General features: G+C 34.1%; 1 protein-coding gene and 1 long non-coding RNA gene across 2 annotated transcripts; one reads left to right on the plus strand and one right to left on the minus strand.

Annotated features, from left to right (window-relative positions):
- Positions 1-1,220: 1,220 nt before the first annotated feature.
- LOC140037620 (uncharacterized) lies at positions 1,221-5,777 on the minus strand. The gene is made up of 4 exons (XM_072082193.1): positions 3,938-5,777; positions 2,904-3,836; positions 2,372-2,814; positions 1,221-2,286 (listed from the first exon to the last, which is right to left on the minus strand). The coding sequence occupies exons 1-2, from the start codon at positions 5,659-5,661 to the stop codon at positions 3,608-3,610; spliced, it is 1,953 nt and encodes a 650-aa protein (XP_071938294.1). The 5' UTR covers positions 5,662-5,777; the 3' UTR covers positions 1,221-2,286; positions 2,372-2,814; positions 2,904-3,607.
- Positions 5,778-21,394: 15,617 nt separating this feature from the next.
- On the plus strand, positions 21,395-23,407 carry LOC113734613 (uncharacterized). The gene is made up of 2 exons (XR_003459334.2): positions 21,395-21,581; positions 23,192-23,407. It is a non-coding gene; the product is annotated as an uncharacterized lncRNA (long non-coding RNA).
- The last annotated feature ends 606 nt before the right edge of the window (positions 23,408-24,013 follow it).

Below are 24,013 nucleotides of genomic sequence, written 5' to 3' on the forward strand. Positions count from 1 at the left end.
AACTATATGAAAAACTTTTACTATAGATTTTTTTGGATTATTTTTAGAGGTATTTTTGAAACATATGTTTGAGTATTTTTAGAATATTATAATTTTTATATTTTTATATAACTATACATTTATGCATTTATAATACATTTATATTTACAAATGTATAGATGTATATTATTATGAATGTATAAATTATAAATGAATATTATATAAATGTATAAATTATAAATTTTATATTTTTATATAAATATGCATTTATGCATTTATAATACATTTATAGATATTTATAAATAAATATTTATATATTCATATATAAATATATAAATGTATTATATTATATATAATACAAAATCTAAATATATTTATAAATGTATAAGTGTATATTATTATAAATTATAAATTATAAATGAATATTATAAATATATTATAAATTATAAGTGTATATTATTATAAATGTATAAATTATAAATGAATATTATAAATGTATAAATTGATATATTATAAATATATATTAATATTATGTAGAAATGTGTTTATATAATTAATATAAATGTATATATGTATTGATATTATGTATAAATGCAAAATTAATATTATGTATATTAATATAAATGTATAAATGTATTATATTATATATAATACATAATATAAATGTATATTTAAATGTATACATGTATATTATTAAAAATGTATAAATTATAAATGAATATTATATAAATGTATAAATTAATATATTATAAATATATATTAATATTTAGTAGAAATGTATTAGTATAATTAATATAATTGTATACATGTATTAATATTATGTATAAATGTAAAAATATTATTATGTATATTAATATAAATGTATAAATGTATTGTATTATATTATATATTATACATAATATAAATGTATATTATAAATATACATAAATATTTATATAAAAAGCTTAATAAAAAGCTAGGTCGACCTGAAGTACTAAATCTTTTAGTCTTTTAAGTTAATTAATTTTCATTTCAAAGTTGAAACGTAAGAAAAAGATGAAAATAGATTTGTGCAAAATCACTAATTACTCTTATAGGATGTTAAACTAAGAAAAGGTTTTTCAAACAAAATATCCCATTCATTTTGTTAGAATTATTATGTAACTTTTAAATGTTCACTATAATTTTATAAATATAAATTTATTGTGCAATATAAAAAGAAAAAAGGACGAAAAAAAGAAAGAAAAATGCATAGTGTGACATGGTGAAATGGTTAAATATAAAAATAACGATAAGCATTCAAATAATAAAAGGCTAAAATAGCGCTAAATCCCCATATTATAATATTTGATATTTAACAAACATGTACTGAAAATGATCACATCAACGCCCCGTGCGCCTTTTGCCCTTGCCTTTATCACCTGGTGTTGTGGACGAACAGCAAAATCTTTTGGGTTGTCGTCTGCAACGTTCCCGCAGAACTATTGGCTCCTGTTGTGTATCGATTGGAGGGGCAACATCTATGGAAGCATCATCAAGTCCTGCGTCCTCCTCCTCAACCGTGTCTGCAGTCGTACTGCTATCACAATCGTTCTGAGAGCGATACGTAACAAAATCTCCCGAATGACCGTATCCAGTAGCACATACTGGCTGAATCGACGTAGGTACGGTCATAGGCTGTCCAAAACTATAATAATCAGGAAGCTCTGAAATAGGAGATGTACCACCCACTCCACTAAGAAAATTGAATATTGGATGTAGTTCAGAAGAAGATGATGACACCGCTGCAATGGTAGAGTCTCCAACTAGAGGCTCGTGCGATGAGAATGGATATTGTCCACCGAAGGCAGGACAATATGAAGAGGGTGTGGGATGTGCACCAAAAGGTGGAAACTGTGGCAAAGGTGTGGCATCTAGACCAATATGCGATGAGTATGGGAAAGATGTCACCTGAGGGCTAAAAGCCGATATATTCTGTGTAGTTGGCATAGCATTGATATTCGGCACCTCGGTGTGTTGAATGGTCTGCTCCCTAATGACTTCGTCTTGCAAGCCATGCCTGTGCCGTCGACTTCTACTAGATGATGGTCCACCTTGTGTAGGGACACGCCGCACACGATTGGGCTGTGGAATTTCTTGTGACACAGGAGGATTATGACCGAAAGAATTAAAATCACCAACAACCATGCGATCAAAACGCTGGAGGTATTGCATTGATCCATATGCTCTATCAACAATGGTTGCATAATGGGAATGAAAGCGACCGTTAGTGTCGTCAAGCTGTAGTGCATCATGCGATTGCTGGCCAACCTGCTACATAGTACCCATCTGACATATACAAAAAACGGCGACAATCCTTTTTAATCATTGTTGAATAGTAAATAAATTAAATTGGTATATAGTAATAACTTACCAAATACTCAAACTGGCCAGAAACTCCATGCAACATTTGCCCATACTGTGCATGCTGCTGGATAGGAGGCGTAATGTACAGAATGGTGTGATTATGATACCACTCGAGATACTTATTGGAAGGCCTGAATGTATCTATGGCACACCAGGTACCTCTGCAGTTGCACGCGCATTCCAGTATGCTATCCAACCCTTATGAAAATCAGCCCAATTTCTTCCCGGATAACCAGAAATATCCAATTGGTGTAAACCACCCCGATTAGTGTCAACTGGTTCCGGAATGTCCTGCCTCATCCCAAATTGACGCATGACACGATCAGGAAAATGAAATTCGACGATGTACCAGAATATAAGAGGGACTCTTGCCCGCCATATGTGCGCTCCCCGTTTGCAGTAATCAGGTAGTCGTGCCAGTATATCATCGGTATACGGTATCCAAATAAACTGATATCATAACAGTTATTTAGATTGTGGATCGGCTCTTTGTGATATTATTATTATAAATAATTTATTTAGATATAAGAGACAAATACCTGATCCATGCGTAATAAGGCTAACTGCTCCCGATAATGTATGCCGGACTGACTAGAAGGGTCAATCCCTGTTCGTTCGGCTGCCCATCTCCCTCCTCTCGGAAAATCCCCAATTTCAGAATATGGGAGTACATCAGGTCGAATCACAGGAATCCGCTCCCACGCCCAAAGTTGTAGTAACAAGTATGGACCTCCAGTTGTTATTGTTCCAACACGAGATGCGTGGCACATTCGTGAATATAAACAAGCCAACGTCGCAGCCCCCCAACTGTATTGCCTCATGGCATCCAAATCACGGACATAGTCTAATCAATTCAAACTCACGAGATTCTGACATGAATCAGCAAATAACAATCCACCCAATAGAATCAGGATGTACATGCGGGCATACTGACGAACCATAACATCTGAAGCATCTACTGGCAACGGTGTACTCAACCGTCGGGATATAGAAGTAAGCTTTAGACGATCGTGGTTGAACATGTTATCTTCTGGCCAATATCCCAAAATATCATAAATCAACTGCTTCCGCTCCACCAAGTTACGTCTACGGTGCACTAATGTAACCGGCAAACCATCAACCCGAAGACCCCACAAAACCTCCACATCCTGCAGAGTTACTGTCGCCTCTCCCATAACTGGGAGGTGAAAAGTATGTGTCTCTTGCCTCCAACGTTCCACAAGTGCATTTATAAGGCCATAATCTACTGTGAGGTAACCGGCTCTGCGAATACCATAAAAGCCTGCGGCATCGATGTATTGTGGCCCCAACGATATCCCCCATCTTTGCACAGAGCCCATTGTTCGGGTCGAACTGATCCACCCGTTAGCCATGCATATGCCTCCGTATTTAGGGAGAAAATCACATTCATGAAGTTCTCATACTTACGTGTCTGATTCGCCACACCAGCCCCGTACATCAGGTTTTTAAGCCTAACACACATCGTAAAATAACGTCAAAAGGGGATTAATTTACCTATGATGGGTGGAACATGAAAATATATTTAATTTTTAGGGGTTAAATGACAATTTACCTTTCATTCTTGAATTTTTGTATGAAATTGCTCCGAATATGAATCAAACAGAATCGGTGCACCCCTAATGGCTCCTGCCACTCTTCGAGTGTACGCATTGCATTAATGATGCCATGATGACGATCAGAAATAATGCATATATTCTGCATGTCACCACACACGTGAATGCGTAACAGTCTCATGAACCAAGGCCAACTCCGATTATTCTCCTCATCGACTAGAGCATATGCCAGGGGAAACAGTGAACCATTAGCATCAAAACCTACGGCGACAAGAAGTTTTTCCCGATAAGGTCCTTTCAAAAAGGTACCATCCACACATATGACCGGTTTCAGATGGCGAAAGCCTTGGATGGTAGGTGCAAATGCCCAAAATATATAATCAAAAATAATATTGGAAGGGGTACTCGATGGATGATGGTCCCACACAACTACCGTACCCGGATTGGACCGTTGTAACTCCTGAATATAGGTTGGCAGCTGTGATATGGATGTCGGCCAATCCCCGTATAATATATCAATGGCACGGCGTCTAGCATACCAAGCTTTCTTGTAAGACACATCGCAATGAAACTCCTGTTTCACCGATGCTTGAATTTCCTTGATTTTATACACTGGACCATTCATAATGTGGGGAATAATATGTTCGGCAATTATGTCGCTACTCAATCCACGGTGGTCATTATTAAAACAGACACGAATGCATGTATGAGCATCAGCAAGTGTGACAATCATCCACATGTTGTGCGAGCTACGCAGGGTTGCACGAAGCTGCCAATTACACGGGGGTACAGAGTTACGAGCCCGACAACGAACATACCATGTTGTTGGCGTGCTCTCACGAACTTTGAACTCCCTATTCTCCTTTATGGACCACAATTTCACAGCTCTCTTGACATGTTCCTTTGTTTCGAAAAGTTGACCTAATTCTAAATCTTTGGTGTGTTCATTCCACAATTTTAACTTCTCAACTCGCCCAACATCAAGGGGGTCATAATTCAATGCAGCGTCGACACCAGCTTCATAACGCAGTTGTGGTCCTTCACGAGTTATCCAAGGAGCATTGCGACCCATGTCATCATAGGTCGTAGTTGGAAGATTTGAATACCCATCTTGTCGATCGGTATCATGTTGGTGGTTCTCTTCATCGGAACCACTAAGATTGGGCTCCGGTTCGGAGTTCATGTCAACATCTACAAACTGAATGTCAGTAGATGGTAGAGCATCAAACATCGGTGATGATTCAATATCCGTACATCGAGTTTGAAATGATGAGGTGTGCTCTATTGGTTGACCACTTGTACTTGAAGGATCATTATTACTCCGCCGACCATTACCCCTTCTTCGCCCTCTATGCCTTGGTTGAACATCACCTACATCTAATTGGGTCATTTGACTCTCAAAAAGGCCGCCTGACTGGAATAAAGATATGTGTTCTGAACTACTACCACCTCTATCAAGATTAGCACTTACAACACCTAAAATTTGAGAATCATCCTCTTGTAAATGAAAGACCTCCTCGACCTCCACATATATTTCGGTTGCAAGTCTACTATCAGATTGTAAGTAGTACAGCCCGGCAACTCCGTTGTCATTCACCAAAGGCATTGCACCAAACTTGCCATTTGGAAGGCAACTTCGATATATCAAACTAATCTTATAGCGCTTCCGATCTAAACCCAAAAGATTGTATATTTGGTCTACCAAATCATCATAACCTACCATCTCTGGAAGGAACAATACTTGTTTCGGTATAGGGGGATCATATGAAATTGACCCTCCTTCGTATATAATTTTTCCTTCCCAATATACTTGAATCACCAAGCAATTATCACTTGACATGTTATACCTATTAGAGACGAGTGTTGATAGCATTTTAAAACACCATTAATATACTTATTTGAATAATTATTTAATTGAATCAAATATATATATAATTTAATAACAAATAATAAATAATTACGATTCTATAACTGTGACAAATAATAACAAATAACAACAAATAAAGTGTAATTAAATAATAACGAATGATAACAAATAGTATAACAAATAACAACAAATAAAGTGTAATTAAATAATAACGAATAATAACTAATAGTATAATGAATAACCACAAATCAAGTGTGATTAAATAACAACAAATAATATAACGAATAACAGCAAATAAAGCGTAATTAATAAATAACAAATAATAACAAACAGTATAACAAATAACAACAAATAAAGTGTAATTAAATAACAACAAATAACAACAAATAATGCATTATAATTAAATAATTAAATCATTTATAATAAACAAATGAATATTTAATAAATAACAACATAATCCTAATTCATCACCTTAATTAAATGCATTTGATCGAACCTCTTTAATTTAACTAATTTCACAACTAATTAAACTAATTAATCCACTAAACTAATTAAAATAATTGTTTACTAAATAACATAAACTAATTATCAACTAACTTAACAAATAAAGTGAATAGCATTAAACTAATATCACTAGGTATGAAATTTTGCTATGCTAATTACATTAATTTTATGTATTTATTTTATTAGCATAGGTATTATTTCAATTACTTAAATTGCCCCGACTAAACGGCTATCTTAATCAAAACTCAATTGCACAAATTCGTTCAATTAATCCATTCAATTAATTAACCTCGCCAAGTACATCTAAATTCATTTAATCGAACCTCTTAAAATTAATTCATTCAATTAATTAAACTAATATATCCTGTTGGCTAATTAAACTAATCATATACTAAATAACATAAACTAATTCATTTAAATTCATTTAATCAAAATTCATTTAAACTAATTAAACTAATAACATATACTAAATAACATAAACTAATTCATTTAAATTCATTTAATCGAAATTCATTTAAACTAATTAAACTAATAACATATACTAAATAACATAAACTAATTCATTTAAATTCATTTAATCAAAATTCATTTAAACTAATTAAACTAATAACATATACTAGATAACATAAACTAACCTTGCCGAATACATCTAAATTCACCCCTAATCGAACCTCTTAAAATTAATTCATTCAATTAATTAAACTAATATATCCTGTTGGCTAATTAAACTAATCATATACTAAATAACATAAACTAATTCATTTAAATTCATTTAATCGAAATTCATTTAAACTAATTAAACTAATAACATATACTAAATAACATAAACTAATTCATTTAAATTCATTTAATCAAAATTCATTTAAACTAATTAAACTAATAACATATACTAGATAACATAAACTAACCTTGCCGAATACATCTAAATTCACCCCTAATCGAACCTCTTAAAATTAATTCATTCAATTAATTAAACTAATATATCCTATTGGCTAATTAAACCAATCATATACTAAATAACATAAAATAATTCATTTAAAATCATTTAATCGAAATTCATTTAAACTAATTAAACTAATAACATATACTAAATAACATAAACTAATTCATTTAAATTCATTTAATCAAAATTCATTTAAACTAATTAAACTAATAACATATACTAAATAACATAAACTAACCTTGCCGAATACATCTAAATTCACCCCTAATTGAACCTCTTAAATTCAACGAATTCCACAATTAATTAAACTAATTAATCCACTAAACTAATTAAACTAATCATATACTAAATTACATAAACTAATTATCAACTAATTTGCATAATAAAGTAAATTGTATTAAACTAATAACACTAATATCATTAATTAAGTTATGCTAATTTTATGTATTTTAGTTAAACTAATTTAATTCATCCATTAAATAAATTTAAACAACTAATTAAACTACTTAAACTAATTTTATCACTAAACTAATTCAACTAAGCATGTACCATATTATTAAACTAATATTAGCTAACTTACGTAAAAAGTAAATTACATTATTTGTATACAACTATTCTATAATAAATTAAATATTTATTTAACAAAAAATATTAACAACACAATATAACAACAATATAAAATATTTATCACCAATTGAGTAACATAATATAACAGTTATAACAATTTTTATATAAGACAGATCACTAACCTCTTTCGAACTATTTGTATTTAAAAAATTGATTGTCTTGTCAGCACCGTTAGTAGTCAGTACGGCGACCTAAACAAAAGCACCGTAATTAATTAGCACGGCGGTATCGTAATTAATTAACACGAACGTCTTAGCATAAATACATTAACAATAGGCTCACCAATTCTGCCCGCGAACAAAGCTATGGTCAGAGACACCGAGAGGGACAATCCTCGACAAGGCAAATCTGAGACACCAATAGGGAAGGCAAATCGCAAACACAACAAATGTCTTTCGGCTCTGGAGGAACTTTGGCCGAGAAGCTGAGTGAGAAGTGAGAGGGATGATGCAAATAGAATTGGGAGAGCTCAGAAATAAGGAAATGAGAAATGAGGTGCGGGATGAGGGGTGAATGGTGAAGTTTGGTTCGTTTATATACACATTCGGAGTTCACGACGCTGGAGCAAGCCCACGTGATTGCAGTTTTTGTTTCTGTCCGTAGCTAGCCACCACGGGGTGCTAAGCTGACATAGCTTTTGTTTGTTTTTCCGTAGCTAGGCACCACGGGATGCTAAGCTGAGATTCCACCAGCTAACAGGCACCTGATAAAAGCTCTGGCGGGTCAGGAAATTGCATGGACGAGAGGGGCGCATGGCTTTAAAAAGCTGTCTGGTGCACAGCTTTAAAAAAAAAAAAAAAAGGGAGAATCTGTCAGGTGGCGGGTCAGGAAATTGCATGGACGAGAGGGGCGCATGGCTTTAAAAAGCTGTCTGGTGCACTGCTTTAAAAAAAAAAAAAAAAAATCTGTCAGGTGCCGGGCTGACAGAGCCCGGCACCTGATAACACTTACAGCACAAAATTCTGTCGGTTGCCGGGCTGCCAATTTTTAAAAAAAAAAAATTTTTTTTAAATTGGAGTGTCAGGTGCCGGGCTGAGACAGACCGGCACCCATAGATTCATACTTACCCAGTGTCAGATCCGTAGGTAGACGACTTTTTTTTTTTCAAACAATAGTCTAAGGAATTAGCCTCTCCACTGCTTGAAGTGCTACACGTACGACACATCCTTTAAATTTTGACTTTTGAGCACTTTTGAGCATTAGTTCCTGTAATTAATATCAAAATCATATCTGAATAAAATTCACCCAATTAATGAAATATTTAATCAAACAATTGTACAATAATATCCAAAATATCTCACTAAAATGCACCCTATCAAGAAGCGTTTCCATCAATCAGCACAAGTTCCAAATTGTGGGGCTCGCTTCACTTGAGAGCAGAAAAGGATGTGGCCTAAACTGTGGGGTTCGCTTCCAATCCCTCCAAATTTGGACTACACATCAAATAAGATGTGGTGGCATCTTGTAAAGTCTGGTCTTCAGAAAATTTAATTTTTAATATACTTTCCACTCTACTTTCATCATAAATTCCTAGCAATAACACCAAAAATGATATATGTATAAAATCTAATGATTAACACCACATCTTGGCAAAATAAAATGAGAAATATTCACAAATTAAGCGCAAGATTAACCATCTGAGACTAATCCTTTCGACCTGTTGCTTGGAGAAATTTTTTGAGAGTCTCTCTCGACCTTTTCCCTGGTAACATCGTACAAATATAAGCAGGCTTATGAGGGTTAGAGATAAGATGGGTGTGCGCACAAATTGTTTCACCCTCCCACCATATTTTCACAGGTTGTTTCACCAAAGCAACTGATCACCTCTATTTATATTGAGATTTCGAAACAAAATTGTTTGCCATTTTCATATTTTATAATTCACCCTCCTGCCATTTAATAAATGGCTTTCGCTTTCAAATTGATCAAAATGAATTTATCTCCACGCCTTGCATTTGGAACTCGATTTGGCATTTGACACGTTCACGCGGACACAAGACAAGCTCGATTCTCAAGCCAAGAAAAGATCTCGATTTCTTACTAAAGGCATAAAACAACGAAGACCAAGACGTGACGGGTGTCAAAAGGCAGACGAGGATGATAAGGTTATCAAGACTCTGCCACCTGTTAACAACCATCTCGCAATTCAAGTTTCAGGATCAGAATCTATGCATAGCATAAGTCGCTATTTGCTTTTAATTATTGACCAAGAAATTTGAAGCAAATTGATCTGGTTTCTCTGAATTCTTGTCCATTAGGACCACCAAATTTGGCCAAGGCAATTAAAACAAACGTGCCTTTGTTGCAATCTTCTCAAGATAAATTAGTGAACTAATTGTTTTGGTGACGATTGCAGCCCATTTCCTTTTCCTCTAAAGTGTATTTTTCATTTTTGAGGAGCCATTAGTCTGCCTTTTTAAATTTTTTTTCTTCTTTGATATCTCTAAACTGTCTGAATTTTATTATGCTACTTCTGTATTTGCGTAGATATTTGAACTACGAATCATTTCATTGATTAGGGGTAGAATTATTGCTTTTGCACGGACCACAATAAAAAACTATGAGTTATTTATACTTTTCTTAGCTAAAAGCATACCAAATAATTAATTAGCTTCCTCAAAAATAGAAGGTTACTTAGCTAAGATTAAAAAAAAAAATGAAGAAATAGTAGAACAAAATTTTAAAAAAAATAGTGGAAAATAGACCAAAATAAAAGGAAAAGGCCATGATATGTTGGTCCATATTTTCAATGGGAACCCATGGTCACAAGATCCAAGCCCATTTGATTCCTACCCATTTTTATTTCCTCATCCTCAAGGGCTTTGACGGCTTGGCGTCAGTTTGTTTGTAGCCCAACCCGCCTATGGGCTGTAAAATGAATGCTACATTCTTTCTGTGTCTTCCTCCTTATTAATAGTTTCAGAATTGGGTTATCTCAAGATTTATTCTGTTTTCCTTTTATTCTTTCCCAACTAGGTTTTTTCATATGAAACCGCACAGAACAAGCTATATATTCAGATTTTTTTAAGCAATATGAAACTTTTTATTGATATATCAAAAAATTCATACACAATTTTCTCTTTAGCGTAAGTGAGAGATGTCCAATTAAGGAGTTTTCACACTTTCTCCTCCTATACTATCCGGCCTCTCGATCTCACAATTTTTTTTTAGTATTTGTAAGTGGAAAAACAACTAAATTACATCAGGGAAAGCCCATACTATATAATTTCTATAGACATACAATGTCAGATGTGCTATGACAAGCGCGAGATATGCATATAACACAACTATATCCATGATCAATGAAATTTGCAACTATATCATGAGTATTGAAACGGCAATTCCTTAACGGGTGGTCAGAAAACTTCATATATAAAGGTCCAACTGGGTGCCAATTGTCGTACCAAAAACTCGAGTGTTCACCATTGCCAATAATTTGCTTAATATGCAGCTGAGCCATTCCTCTAAGCTTCAACAGTTTCCTCCAGCTCTAAGAACAATCACTAGGAGTCTTAATCCCTCAATAGACTGTCCTTTAAGCATAATAGAATATACCCTTTTAACCATAATGACTCTTTTCGAGCACAAATGTTCCACAGTAACTTCCAGGCACTTATTCCAATCTTCTAAATTGAAGATAGCAAGTCCACCCTCTCTCAAGGGTAGGCAGACATCTTTCCATCTCACTTTTGCTAAGTAGTGATGCTTGAATCCCCTAGTCCATACAAAAGAGGAGATAAGACTTCCCACATTTTTCAGAATAGCTTTGGGTGGTATAAAGGTGCTAGACCAATATGTTTGCACTCCATATAAAATGGACTCGACAAGCTGCAATCTTCCTCCATAGCTCAATTTCTCGATGGCCCAACCTTGAATCTTGCACTGCAACATATCGAGGATGGGCTGACAGTCCTTGATGCTAAGCCTTGAAGCAATGCGAGGCAGCTCAAGGAACATAACAGGCAGGTTGCACAGAGGCATGCCCACAACGTTACAAGGATCAGTGCCAACTTCCTCAGTTACAACAGCCACAAAATACCTGACATCTGATGAAACTCATCCAATGCTTGTCTTGCGACCTGAAACGATCTGTTAGTTGTAGCAGAAACAGGAAATAGGTCATCAGCAAAGGCAGCGTGGATAAATTCAGCTCCCTGCACTTTGGGTGAAAATCGAACCCCATGCATTTAATATTATCAATAAATAACATTGAGAAAAACTCCATAGCTATAAGAAAAAGATCAGGGAAGATTGGATCCCCTTACCGAATGCCCCTCACTTCTAAAATATCCCACCAACGCTCCATTGAGGTTGATGGTGAAATGTGCAACGGATACACAATTTCTAACCCCAAGAGATAAATTTTTCTGGAAAGTGCATAGTATCCACTTTAAGAAATAAGAAATCCCAATTGATTGTGTAATCATGGTTCGCCATATCGGCCGATATCGATACGTATCGGCCAAGTCATAACTGGAACGGAGGGCACCGATACGATACCGATTCTCAAATCGCAGATATTACCATATTCGCGACAACTCGCTCTGACTCGGCTGATATTGGCCGATTCGAATCCGTGATACATGATATCGGCCGATATATCCGAGTCAATTCGGAGTCGACTCAAATATTTTTTTAAATTGTGTCTTTTTTGGTATTTTCTAATTTTAGTAAATTTTTCAAAATTTTATCAAACTTTCATATGCTATAATGTGTATATCACCCGATATTCAACCAATATGCCGCGACGAATGTGAAACAACCGATACCGCGACCTGCGATGGCGAACCATGTGTGTCATATGCCTTTATCAGGTCTATTTTCAACACTGCACAAGCTAATCCAACTTTCTTGCAGTACCCTCTCACCAATTTATACATTACTAGTGTATTATCTGCTATACTTCTTCCTATTATAAAGCACTCTGATGTTCACCAATGATTCGAGGATTTAAACTTTCAACCTATTAGTTAGCAATGCTAAATCGCATTTACATAGCAAACAACAGAAGGCTATAGGCTTGAAATCCCTCATTTGTGTTGTATTCTGTATCTTTGGGACCAGTGTAATTATAGTACTATTTAAAGGATAATGCATATACTTCTTGTCAAAACAAGATTGAACATCTCGAATTAGTTCATCACCAATGACATGCCAATTCTTCTTTGAAAAAATTGTGCACTAAAGCCATCTGGGCTTGGAGCTTTACCATCCTTCATAATAAACATAGCATGTTTAATCTCTTCAGCTGACACACTAGCTTGGAGAAAGTCGAATTGATCACTAGTGATGGTTTTAGCATTTATCTGTTGCAGCTTGCCCTTCAAATCAGGGCACTAGGAGTTAGATTTACTGAACTCCTAGTGAGCGTCCTCACAATATTATTATGCATTTTAATACGGACGATACCCTTACCAACAATATCACGAACGACATTATTACTCATCAAAACAATATTTCCTTCATTAGTGAAGGAAAATATTTCCTTCATTCTCATAAACTATAATACAAGATTCGGCAGTTTCTGTATTTTTCTTACCAGGTTTCCTCTTTTATTTTAATCTTTTCAATTTAAAGCAATTTACCTTAATGTGCCCCATTTTGTGACAATAATTGCATTCCAAATTTCTATGTCAGAATTTAGATATACTATTGTCAAATTTTCTTTTATCGGTTCTGTCCCTGACAGCCAAGTCTTCCTTCTAACTTCCATTAATTTCTCCAATAATATCCCCATCAATCTGCTCCTTAGATTTTAAGGCAAATTTAATTTTCCAATACGAAATTATTTTTTTCATAAATTATAGTATGGTGAAAATATTTAAAAGATTGGGGAAGGAAATACAAAAGTAACAAGGCCTGATCCTCATGGTCAATTTTCAAATATATATTATCCAAATCTAGAATAATGGAAATAAATTTATCAATATGTGAGAGTATATATGTACTTTCAGGTATGTGAAGCATATACAGACTTTGCTTTAAATAAAGCCGATTGTCAATTGTCTTATTCATGTATAAGGCCTTAAACTTGTCCCACATGTCCTTTGCCGAAGTTTCAGTGGCTACCTCCCTCAAAATCTCATTAGAGAGATTTAAGATAATACTGGACCTTACTTTCTTATCTATTTCGGCAAAATTTGCATTTGTCACACTTTTTGACTTTTTCTTAATTCCTTGTGTTGCTAAATCAATTTCGACTCTCCATCTTGAGCTACCACATCGCGAAATTTACATTCCTGTCGAATTGCTTGACAACAATCTTTGTTATTATAATATTGCCACAGAATTCAAAACTTTTGAAGAAGTTTTGATATCAGCTTGTTAGGTCTAACCCCAGAACATCGACGAAAGAATTTTTGGCAATCCCAAAACAAATAATAAAGCAAAAATAAATAAAACAGAAGCACAGAAATTTACGTGATTCGAGAGCAAAATTTCACCCATGATAGAACTACTTTTGACAGCAATTTTTTCTCAGAATGTATTATACAAATTTGTAATTTACTATGCCAAAAATTATCTTAAAAGTTTGGAGGACTATTGTCATCCAATTGACGTTGACTAACTGCCTGCCTTCCAGTCACAAACTGACAACAGATACTAATCACAAACTTGATTACAAATCACAAACTTGATTACAAATCACAAACTTGACATCAGACACTTTTTTTTTTTTTTTTTATAAGAGAACGTGAGGAACGTGAGGAGCAAACCATATCGAAATCAAAATAACACAATACTAAATCAATTTCATTGGGTGAAGCAACCTCTTAAGTACTGTTCATTCTGGGAATCAAGATTTTAAAAGTCAAGATATCCTCGAATTCTTGGATAAGATCAACAGTATTGGTCATCACCCTTCCGTGTATGCTTTCTCATCCATGTTTCTAGTAACCTCATTTTCGTTCCTCTGTGATGACAAGCTGTTCTAGAAATAATAATCATTTGACCACATGATTAAAAATCACTAATGCGTCGCCATATAAAGTAATCTCTGATAGGCTGCAATTTATCGTTTATTTTATAATTAATTTTTTTTATTACCTGATTCAATGTGAATTAATTATTAGATTCTACTCACTTTTAAAAATTTATACTTTTTATAAGGAGTAAAATAAAAATATTATAATAAGTGTCAATTTAACAATCATAAAAAAAGTGTTCAAGTAGCAAGCATTCAGGAATATTTTTGAAATATCAAGTATCGGTCCTCCTTGATAATTTGGCCGATGACAGCATTTAAAAGAAAGGGCTGGAGTCTTCTTCTGCTGGCTGGGGGCCGCTGCACAAGATATAGGCATTAGAGTAGGACTTTGATAGAGATTAGATAGGGGAGGACTTTTCTCTTTTAGCTTAGTTTTTTTTTTTTTAAACTTTTCCCTTGGATTTCTTTTTGGTTTTTGTCCTTCCTACGCATGTCAGAGGACTGGAGCCTAGCTTTTGACTTTTCCTTGTTAGCTTTATAATAGCTTTTCTCTTCGTATGTTGGAGACAAGCGAAACCCAATTGATAACGTCCTGTATCTTGCTTTCCTTCTTGATTGGAACGAATTGAACTCTCAGGAATCAGCGACAATGGCCGCAACTACTTCTGCAATTGTGTGTGGGTTTTTCATATTAAAGATGAACTAATTTCTTTACTCTAGTCAAGGAGCAACGGAGGCTTTGATTCGCCTAAAAATTGTGAAATTGATTTAATTTTGTCTTTTTTGATTATTTATTGATATTCGCATATTTTTTTATTGCAGTATTTATGATTGATTGTTTTGGATCCAAATAATTAGTTAATTTGGTAATCTAGTATCAATTAGGGCATTAAATCCGTAATTATTTAATTGTCTTGAAATAGTGACAACTGGCATAATTGGGTTTGTATCAGGAAAATACACGGGTAAATTTAAAATAACCTTGATAGTGCGTTATTTGGTTAGAATATGGCTCCTCTAATACGTAAGGCAATTGGAGAATTAAATCTTATAGGCGTACCTAAGATTATTTCTCAATTAGAACAGTGATTAACGGGCGTACCTTAGTCACCGACATAGTAAGGAAGGATTGACTGTCATCGCTTGTTTGGCAGTTATAACCTATTTATTAATAAATAATTAGAATTGCATGTGCATCGATGATCAATTAGGTGAACCATTGCTGAAGTTATTTCTTGGCTAGACCTTTAATTATTATTACCTTGATTTTAGTGAATTATCATTTAATTTTTAGTTGACTATTTTATTTTTAGTTGAATTGTTTTAAATGTCATCCTCTATACAAAAACACCCCCTGTGTTACTTTGGATTTCTAAAGAGACAAATACACTCAATCCCTGAGGATACGACCCTACTTGTCTTGTTTACAAATTAATAATTATTTGTGTAAGAGTCATCACATTCGGGTATATCGGATCAAGCAAACTCTTCGGGAACAAAATGAATCAAGTAACCTATAGCACACTTAAAGTCCCTATTCCAGTACTTAAAATTGGGTTTTGACTATTTTAATTAACAATTAGGTTTTTTTTTATTATTGTATACACTTTGACAACCTGTCAATCTCTCACCAACTTACCTTTGTTTGACAAGTACCATTTATTTCCTATCCATTCTAATTTTGTGATTTGGTTTGACCGACGAGTGCTCAAAGGGTACTCGTTAAAAGAAGTTCAAATGTTAGTTTTTTGAAAAAATGTAATTTATTTGTAAAAGCATCACAATTCGAGATGTGCAATATATGTGAGCATGCGTATTTACATAGCAACTTAGGCGTGCCCATTAGTAAAACTTTTCGTAATTGAGCCTGTATTTAGGTCTTGTTTAATAATTCAATTCAGCACTTAAATTTAATAAATTTAAAGAATTATCCCCACATAACGAGAGCAAAATGTAGTTTATTTGCAAAAGCGTCACAATTCGAGATGTCCAGTATATGTGAGTATGTGTATTTACATAGTAACTTAGGGGTGCCCATTAGGAAAACTTTTCGTAACTGAGCCTGTATTTAGGTCTTGTTTAATAGCTTAATTCAGTATTTAAATTTAATAGATTTAAAGAATTATCCTTACATAACGAGAGCAAAATTTCATCCATGATAAGGCTACTTTCGACAGGGATTTTTGGTCAGAATATATTATAGAAATTTGTAATTTACCATCGAGAGCAAAATTTCACCCATGATAGAACTACTTTTGAAAGCAATTTTTTCTCAGAATGTATTATACAAATTTGGAATATACTATGCCAAAAATTATCTTAAAAGTTCGGAGGACTATTGTCATCCAATTGACGTTGACTAACTGGCAACAGATACTAAATCACAAACTTGATTACGAATCACAAACTTGACCACAGATACTTGTTTTTTTTTTTTTATAAGAGAACGTGAGGAGCTAACCATATCGAAATCAAAATAACACAATACTAAATCAATTTCATTGGGCGAAGCAACCTCTTAAGTACTGTTCTTTCTGGGAATCAAGATTTTAAAAGTCAAGATATCCTCGAATTCTTGGATAAGATCAACAGTATTGGTCATCACCCTTCCGTGTATGCTTTCTCATCCATGTTTCTAGTAACCTCATTTTCGCTCCTCTGTGATGACAAGCTGTTCTGGAAATAATAATCATTTGACCACATGATTAAAAATCACTAATGCATTGCCATATAAAGTAATATCTCACCATCTTACCTTCATTTGATAATTACATTTTATTTCCTTACCATTCTAATTTGTAATTCGATTTGACTAATGAGTATTCAATGGACACTCGTTAAAAGAAATTCGTATTAGTTTTTTGAAAAAAATATAGTTTATTTGTAAAAATATAGCAATTCGAGATGTGTAATATAAGTGTGTATGCGTATTTATATAGCAATTTAGGTGTGGTCATTAGCAAAACTTTTCCTAATTAAGCCTTTACTTAGTAACTGGCATTTCTAGCTAGCCAAAATATTGCGTGCCATTAAAAAATTCTTCAAAGGGCGGTGTGCCTTTTCACACTGACCTTATCAAGGACGCGTCCCATGCTGGTCGACCGTGACTTTGGTGATTAGGTCGGACAAGTCAAATGAATTTACTTATGGGGTACGTCACCGCATTTTTTGGCCTATAAATACGAGGACTCTGGTTCGTTATTTTGATATGCTAAACTCAGCAACCAAGTTTTCGACAGTCACAACCAGTTACAAGTATCCATTTTCATTCTTATTAATTAGCTAGCTAGTTCTCCAAGGGAAAAAATGGCTGAAGCCAAATCTGCTACTGTCACTGATCAGGTGAATAGTGATTCTATTGCCTAGCCATACCTAGATTTCCTTCTTTTTCAAGTTTGTGTGTGGTTTTGAGAATCAACTCATAAACAACTTGTATTTCGAAAAGTATGAGGAGTTGCAAATTAAAGTAATAGCAACGTTCTTGAATTGTCTTAAGCAATATTTTACATTTCTAGTTGTCTCCATACATATGGGTAGGCGGTCTCTTGAATTGTTTGATTAAGCTTCTTCTGAGTGATGTAGTTACTGACTGACTGATCGGATTTAGTCTTCTAATTGTTTGTTTATTTGAAAGGATTCTAATTGATTTTGGGAACTCAATTGTTTTGCGATTTTCTCACTGGTTAAAATGTTTGGGATTTACAGATCGACATCAACTCAATACAACCAGTGGCGCCGGCTGACCCTCACGTGGTCGGGATCGGACAATTTGTAGTGGAAAAATTTCACCACGGCAAGCTGCTTTTCATCGCCGTGATTGGCGGGTTCACTTGGAAATGTGAAGGAGGCAAGTACTACGCACTTATCATTCAAAATCAGGATTATGAGGGCGCCACATTTATCCATAAAGCACTCGTTGTTGAGGCCAAAGGTGAAACCAAACTCCTCTGGCACAGGAATTAATCAAGCACTACTATTGATCAGCTGAGGATAAACGACTTTCTTTGGGTACTTAAATTATCTAGTGTCTATATATGGTGTGGGTTTTCAGTTTGTGCATGGATGATGTACTGCTACCAACAAAATGCACCATTCCGTCTATTTTTTTAATTTGTATCCTTGTAATAACCTGTAAAACGAACAAAAGTGTAGCATTAAATGAATAAAAACAATCGTCTGTTTTTGAGTTTTATCTGTATATTTTGTTTCTCTGTTACTTCCAAGCAAGTTCCGATCCCGGAATTTGTATGTCAACTACGTACTATGTTCATGACTAGTTATAAAGTTTTACTGGTTAAGTAATAAAGCCTATAAAAGATTAATTGATATATTGAGAATACGAAATGCGGAAAAGTTTTAAGTTTTTTCAAGTGGTACTCGTTCTTCTTTGAAGCATATTTTGGATGTTCTTCATAAGTACGAAAACTGTTCAGGCCAGCAAGTTAACATAAGCAATAGTTGTTTCTTGACCCGTCAACGGTTTAACGTGGCACGACGACGAATAAACACAAGTGTTACGGGGTTTTCTTGTCAAGTTTTTGGGTTGTCCGTAGGAAAATTTCCTTTTTTCGACATCATTTCAGGCCATTGCGGCTCAGATTCTCTCTTGGAAGAGTAAATTCCTTTCTCATGGTGGCAAGCTGCTCTGGATCAAGCACATGCTTTCATCCACTCCTATTCATGTCCTAGCTGCTGCCAATCCTCCTAAATCTGTTTTTAATACGATAGAATCTATTTGTGGTAGATTTTTTCTGGGGTTCGTCAGAGGAGCAAAGGAACATGCGGGTTTCTATCTCGGAATGGTCCTAGCTAGTTCATTGATCCAGGTCCCAGAGTAGAGCTCTCTGGTCCTGCCATCACCAAACTAAGAACATGTTTCCTTGAAACGCCCATAGAGAATGCTTTCTAGGACCAACCAAAAATGATAGTAATAACAGTAAATGTACCTCCATTTAGCCATAAAACACGAGGCTTGTTAGAAGGATTTTCGGACTCCGCAAAATAGCAGAAGAGAGCTTTACCAGTCTTCGGATCAACAGTAACATACCCTGAATATTGATCAAACTTTAACCCTTTTGGTTGCCTCGGCAACGCTATTACTTTGTCAGCCGCCTTCCAAACCCTCTTGAGGACCAATATATATATTGGCGTGTTCTCATGTCCTGAATCCTCATCATTTACGTAATTGTCTACTTGAGGGGCGTCGAAACCACCAAAAATAAAATTCGTACTCCAAAAAGATATGCTTTTGAGTACAATGGTGAGTGGAGTCAAAAACTAATAATGTAAAATTAAATAAAAATAATTCAATAAAAGATAAATCTCTGGTCAAAAATCTAACACCACTTTGGTTCAATTAACTAATCATTGATGCATGGATAAAATCATTTATTTATAAATAAATTAGTTATGGTTGTCAACAAATTTTAAGAACCTGCCTACCTCTCCTTGCTACCCTCGATAACCACAACAAATTTTGTGATTATTACTCTTGCCAATTAAACAACCCTAGACAAACTTTTAGGATTTAACATATTGACAATATTAATTATTACAAAAGCTACCCATTTGATAACATTAATTATTACAAAAGTTCCCAGTTCTAACCAATAAACACATAAGTTCCGTTTATTTAGATTCGATTATATATTTTCGTGACCTATATTTGAAAATTTTTACTACAATCAAATTATATCGCTTGCCATAAATACTAAAACCATCAAATAATCATAGATTTGATGATTTAGATGCAATATAGTGTTTCAATAATTAAATAATGGCCAATTATTTAATCATATAAAATAATCATATCAGGAACTTGAGAAGTTCGGTAAAATTTTCATTCCCTCAAAGGTTCAAGCCAAATAAATTTGATAGGGATTTTGAGAAGTTTGCTAAAATTTTTAAGCAATTGCGTATTAATATCCTTTTTGCCGATGTTATTTTCAGATTCCTTCGTATGAAAAATTTCTCAAGGAGATCATGATTCGAAAGAGAAAATTGGAGGATTGTGAAGCAATAGCATTAACGGAGAAGTGCAGTGCCATCATACAAAATAAGCTACCACCAAAATTGAAGGATCCAGGGAATTTCTTTATATCATGCATGTGAGGACCAGAAAATTTTTTTTTTTTAAATTTTCTCCTATTTTTGAAAAAAATTAATTTATATTTCCTTTTATTTTACTTTACTTGCTTATTTGCTAGTCTTAATTTGATAGTGATTTTAAAGGTTAAGTTAAAATTTTTCTTTTTTCCCTTTTTATAATCTTGATGCATGTTAAATTTCATAAAGTATTATGGTAGTTTAACCGACTAGTGAGATGTGCACATTATATTTGGTGGACGAGAATAGTGTGGTGCTAGAGGAATTATGTGATTAGAAGTGTTAAGAATGTATTAGAAGAACACAAGATAGATTGGTTATTAGAGAAACATAAGAGAGACAAAAGGATAGACATGAAACCAAGCCTCGACAAGTGTCGTGCATCCATGACGTCTTGACCAAGACTTGGACCAAGAGAAGTCTTGTGTTTATCTTCCAAAATTGACTCAAAAACCTTCACTTTCTTCTTCATTGTGGCCGAACTTAAGGAGAGAGAGAAGAGAGCAAACTTTCAAAAATCCTCTTGATTTCCTTGCTTAATTTGTGAAAAAATCCATGATCAACCCTAATTTACTCCATAAAACCTTGAGTTAATCTTGGAATGAAACTTTTGGTGGAATCATTTGAGGAAAAAAGTTCTTATCTTACAATTTATCGTGGGATTTTGAGGTATTATACTAAGAACCTCTCTTTTTCCTTCTTATTTTGCCATTTAAGCAACATATAACTTGATTAGGATGGATTTCATAGAAGAATTCATGGTTTTGCTTAATAGGTTGCAATTTTCAGCTTTGGAATATGTTGTTCAGCCGTGATATGAATGGTTTAGCTTTGATATGAGGTTGGATATGAAATTTTAGCTTTGATATGAGGTTATCTAGCTTCAATATTCGAATTTCCAGCTTTGGTGTTAATTTCCAGCTTTGATTTTGTATTTTCCAGCCTTGAGTTGAGAGTTTCCAGCTTTGATGTGGACTTATGAGTTTGGATATGAAGATATCTAACTTGAACATGCACTTCTAGCTTTGTTATATGATTTTTCTAGCTTTAATGGTCAATTTCCAGCTTTGAGATGAAAATTTTCTGCTTTGGTGTAAGTGATTTGGAGCTTGATATATATCTTCAAAGTTGATAGTTTTGTGGCCTAAAGTATGCACTATTTGTCCCCTATAATATGTGGCCTTGATTGAGGTTCATTTACCATGAAACTAGGATTTGAATGGATGGTTAACTTGAAGAAATTTGGGGACATATTGCTGGATTTTCTTTTTGTTGGTCATTTTGGGGACCTAAATTTGGGGACATAAATTTAGGGCATTTTTGTTTTCCTCTTGCATATGATTTTACTCAAAACACTTGCTACAATCTATTTCTTTGCATGTGCGTTAGTTTTGAGCCAAGACAAGAGGTTTAAATGAAAGGAAATGAGTTTTATTAAATCATTTTCTAGTTGGACAAATCCCAACTTGGCACCTTGAAAGTCTTGACATAATTTCCTCAAACTTTTGACTATAATCGATGCTTGTGTGCTCCAAATGACTCTTGAAACATGGATTTAGTATGCACACGAGGTTTTCCCCTTAATTTGAGCAAGAAAATGTTAAATTTTTTAGTAGTTATACGGGGATAAAACTTGTGAACTAGTGTATTTTCTAAATGAAGTTTTGAACCCTCAATTTCTTCATTGTATTTTGACTTTGTTTACTAGTCTTTTAATATAGTGTATGACTATAGGACTCGAATGTTAAATGGATTTTCAATAGGTGAGTGTGTACTTTATCACACTTGACCCAAAGTGAAAGTGGATTTTCAATGATTGAATGTTATTTGTGCATGAATGTAAGCCTTTGACTGAATTAGGCCCTTGCCCTTCATTGCCAGTCGACTCGAGCCAGAAGCAGACTCGGTCGGGTGGCTAGTGACCCTAGGACAGTGTTTGGTATACTCAAGTATGATCACGAAGTTGGATGGAGTCCTAGCCAGTGAATGCAATGCAATGATTGAAATGAATGATTGAATGAAATGAACACTGAAGGAGTTTTCACTTTCAAATATTTTTGAATATTGGAGGGATAAGGGAAATGGATGACGAATGAATGACTGAATGAATGGCTCAAGTGAGTAGTATCCTTTCAATGATTGTTTCTTGAATAACTATTTATTATCGTGCAAAGTGTATAATTGTCAATTGTAGCATTTCTGTGCTTTATCTACCTAACTGCTTGTTTGGGAACTTCACTGGGTTTTTTGCTCATTCTATTAGTTTGTTTTTCTTTTAGGAGTGGAGGCCGGAGCAAGTAAGCGTGAACTAGTGTATATCATCTTCATGTACTAGTGTGTATAATTTTCATGTACTAGTGTGTAGATGAAATGTATTTGGGATATTTAGTAATGTAATCCTATATTTCACTTTTAGATTGTAAATTAAGTGAGAATTATTAGTTGAATTGGGAACTTTTATGTTAATCTAGAGACGTGAAAGACTATTTCAAGAATGTTAGTGAGTGAGTCCTGATGAGAGTGAGACAGGCGGTCCGCCCAACTCTTGGATTCGTCCTAGGGAGAGGTGGAGTCGTCACAATGCACTATTGATAACATTGATTTTTTTAAAGTATTATGTAACCTTGGTGCTAGTGTATCAGTAATTCCTTTAAGAGTGGTTAGACAATTAGATTTACATGAGTTTAAAAGTACTAATATTACTTTGCAGTTAACTGATAGGTCTATTAAATATCTATTGAAAGTGTTGGAGAATGTATTAATTAAAGTATAAAAGTTATCGTCTTTATGAATTTTGAGGTATTAGATATGAAAAAAAAATGTCTATATCAATTATTCTTGGTAGACCATTTTTAGCAGTTGCAGGTACTATTAATGATGTTAAAAATGACAAATTTAAGTTTCAAATATGTAAAGAAGAGGTAGAATTTAATTTGAATGAAATAAAAAAAATACCATTTTTTTACTGATCATACTTGTTCTATTGGCACAATTGATAAGTTAGTCAAAGAGTTGAGTCGAGTGAACTGTGATTTCGACCCTTTTGAGATTTGTTTGATGAGTTTAAAAATGCAAGAGGGAGACTGTGAAGAAATTAAAGA

Source organism: Coffea arabica, chromosome 3c (genome assembly GCF_036785885.1).
Source record: "Coffea arabica cultivar ET-39 chromosome 3c, Coffea Arabica ET-39 HiFi, whole genome shotgun sequence".
In the NCBI taxonomy this organism is placed as follows: domain Eukaryota; kingdom Viridiplantae; phylum Streptophyta; class Magnoliopsida; order Gentianales; family Rubiaceae; genus Coffea; species Coffea arabica.

Excerpts from the sequence above, each read along its gene's own strand:
- LOC140037620 (XM_072082193.1), bottom strand. The coding sequence starts at position 5,661 with ATGGTAGGTTATGATGATTTGGTAGACCAAATATACAATCTTTTGGGT. Across the intron at positions 3,837-3,937 it reads CAAAAATTCAAGAATGAAAG|GCTTAAAAACCTGATGTACG; the intron begins GTAAATTGTCAT and ends GATGTGTGTTAG.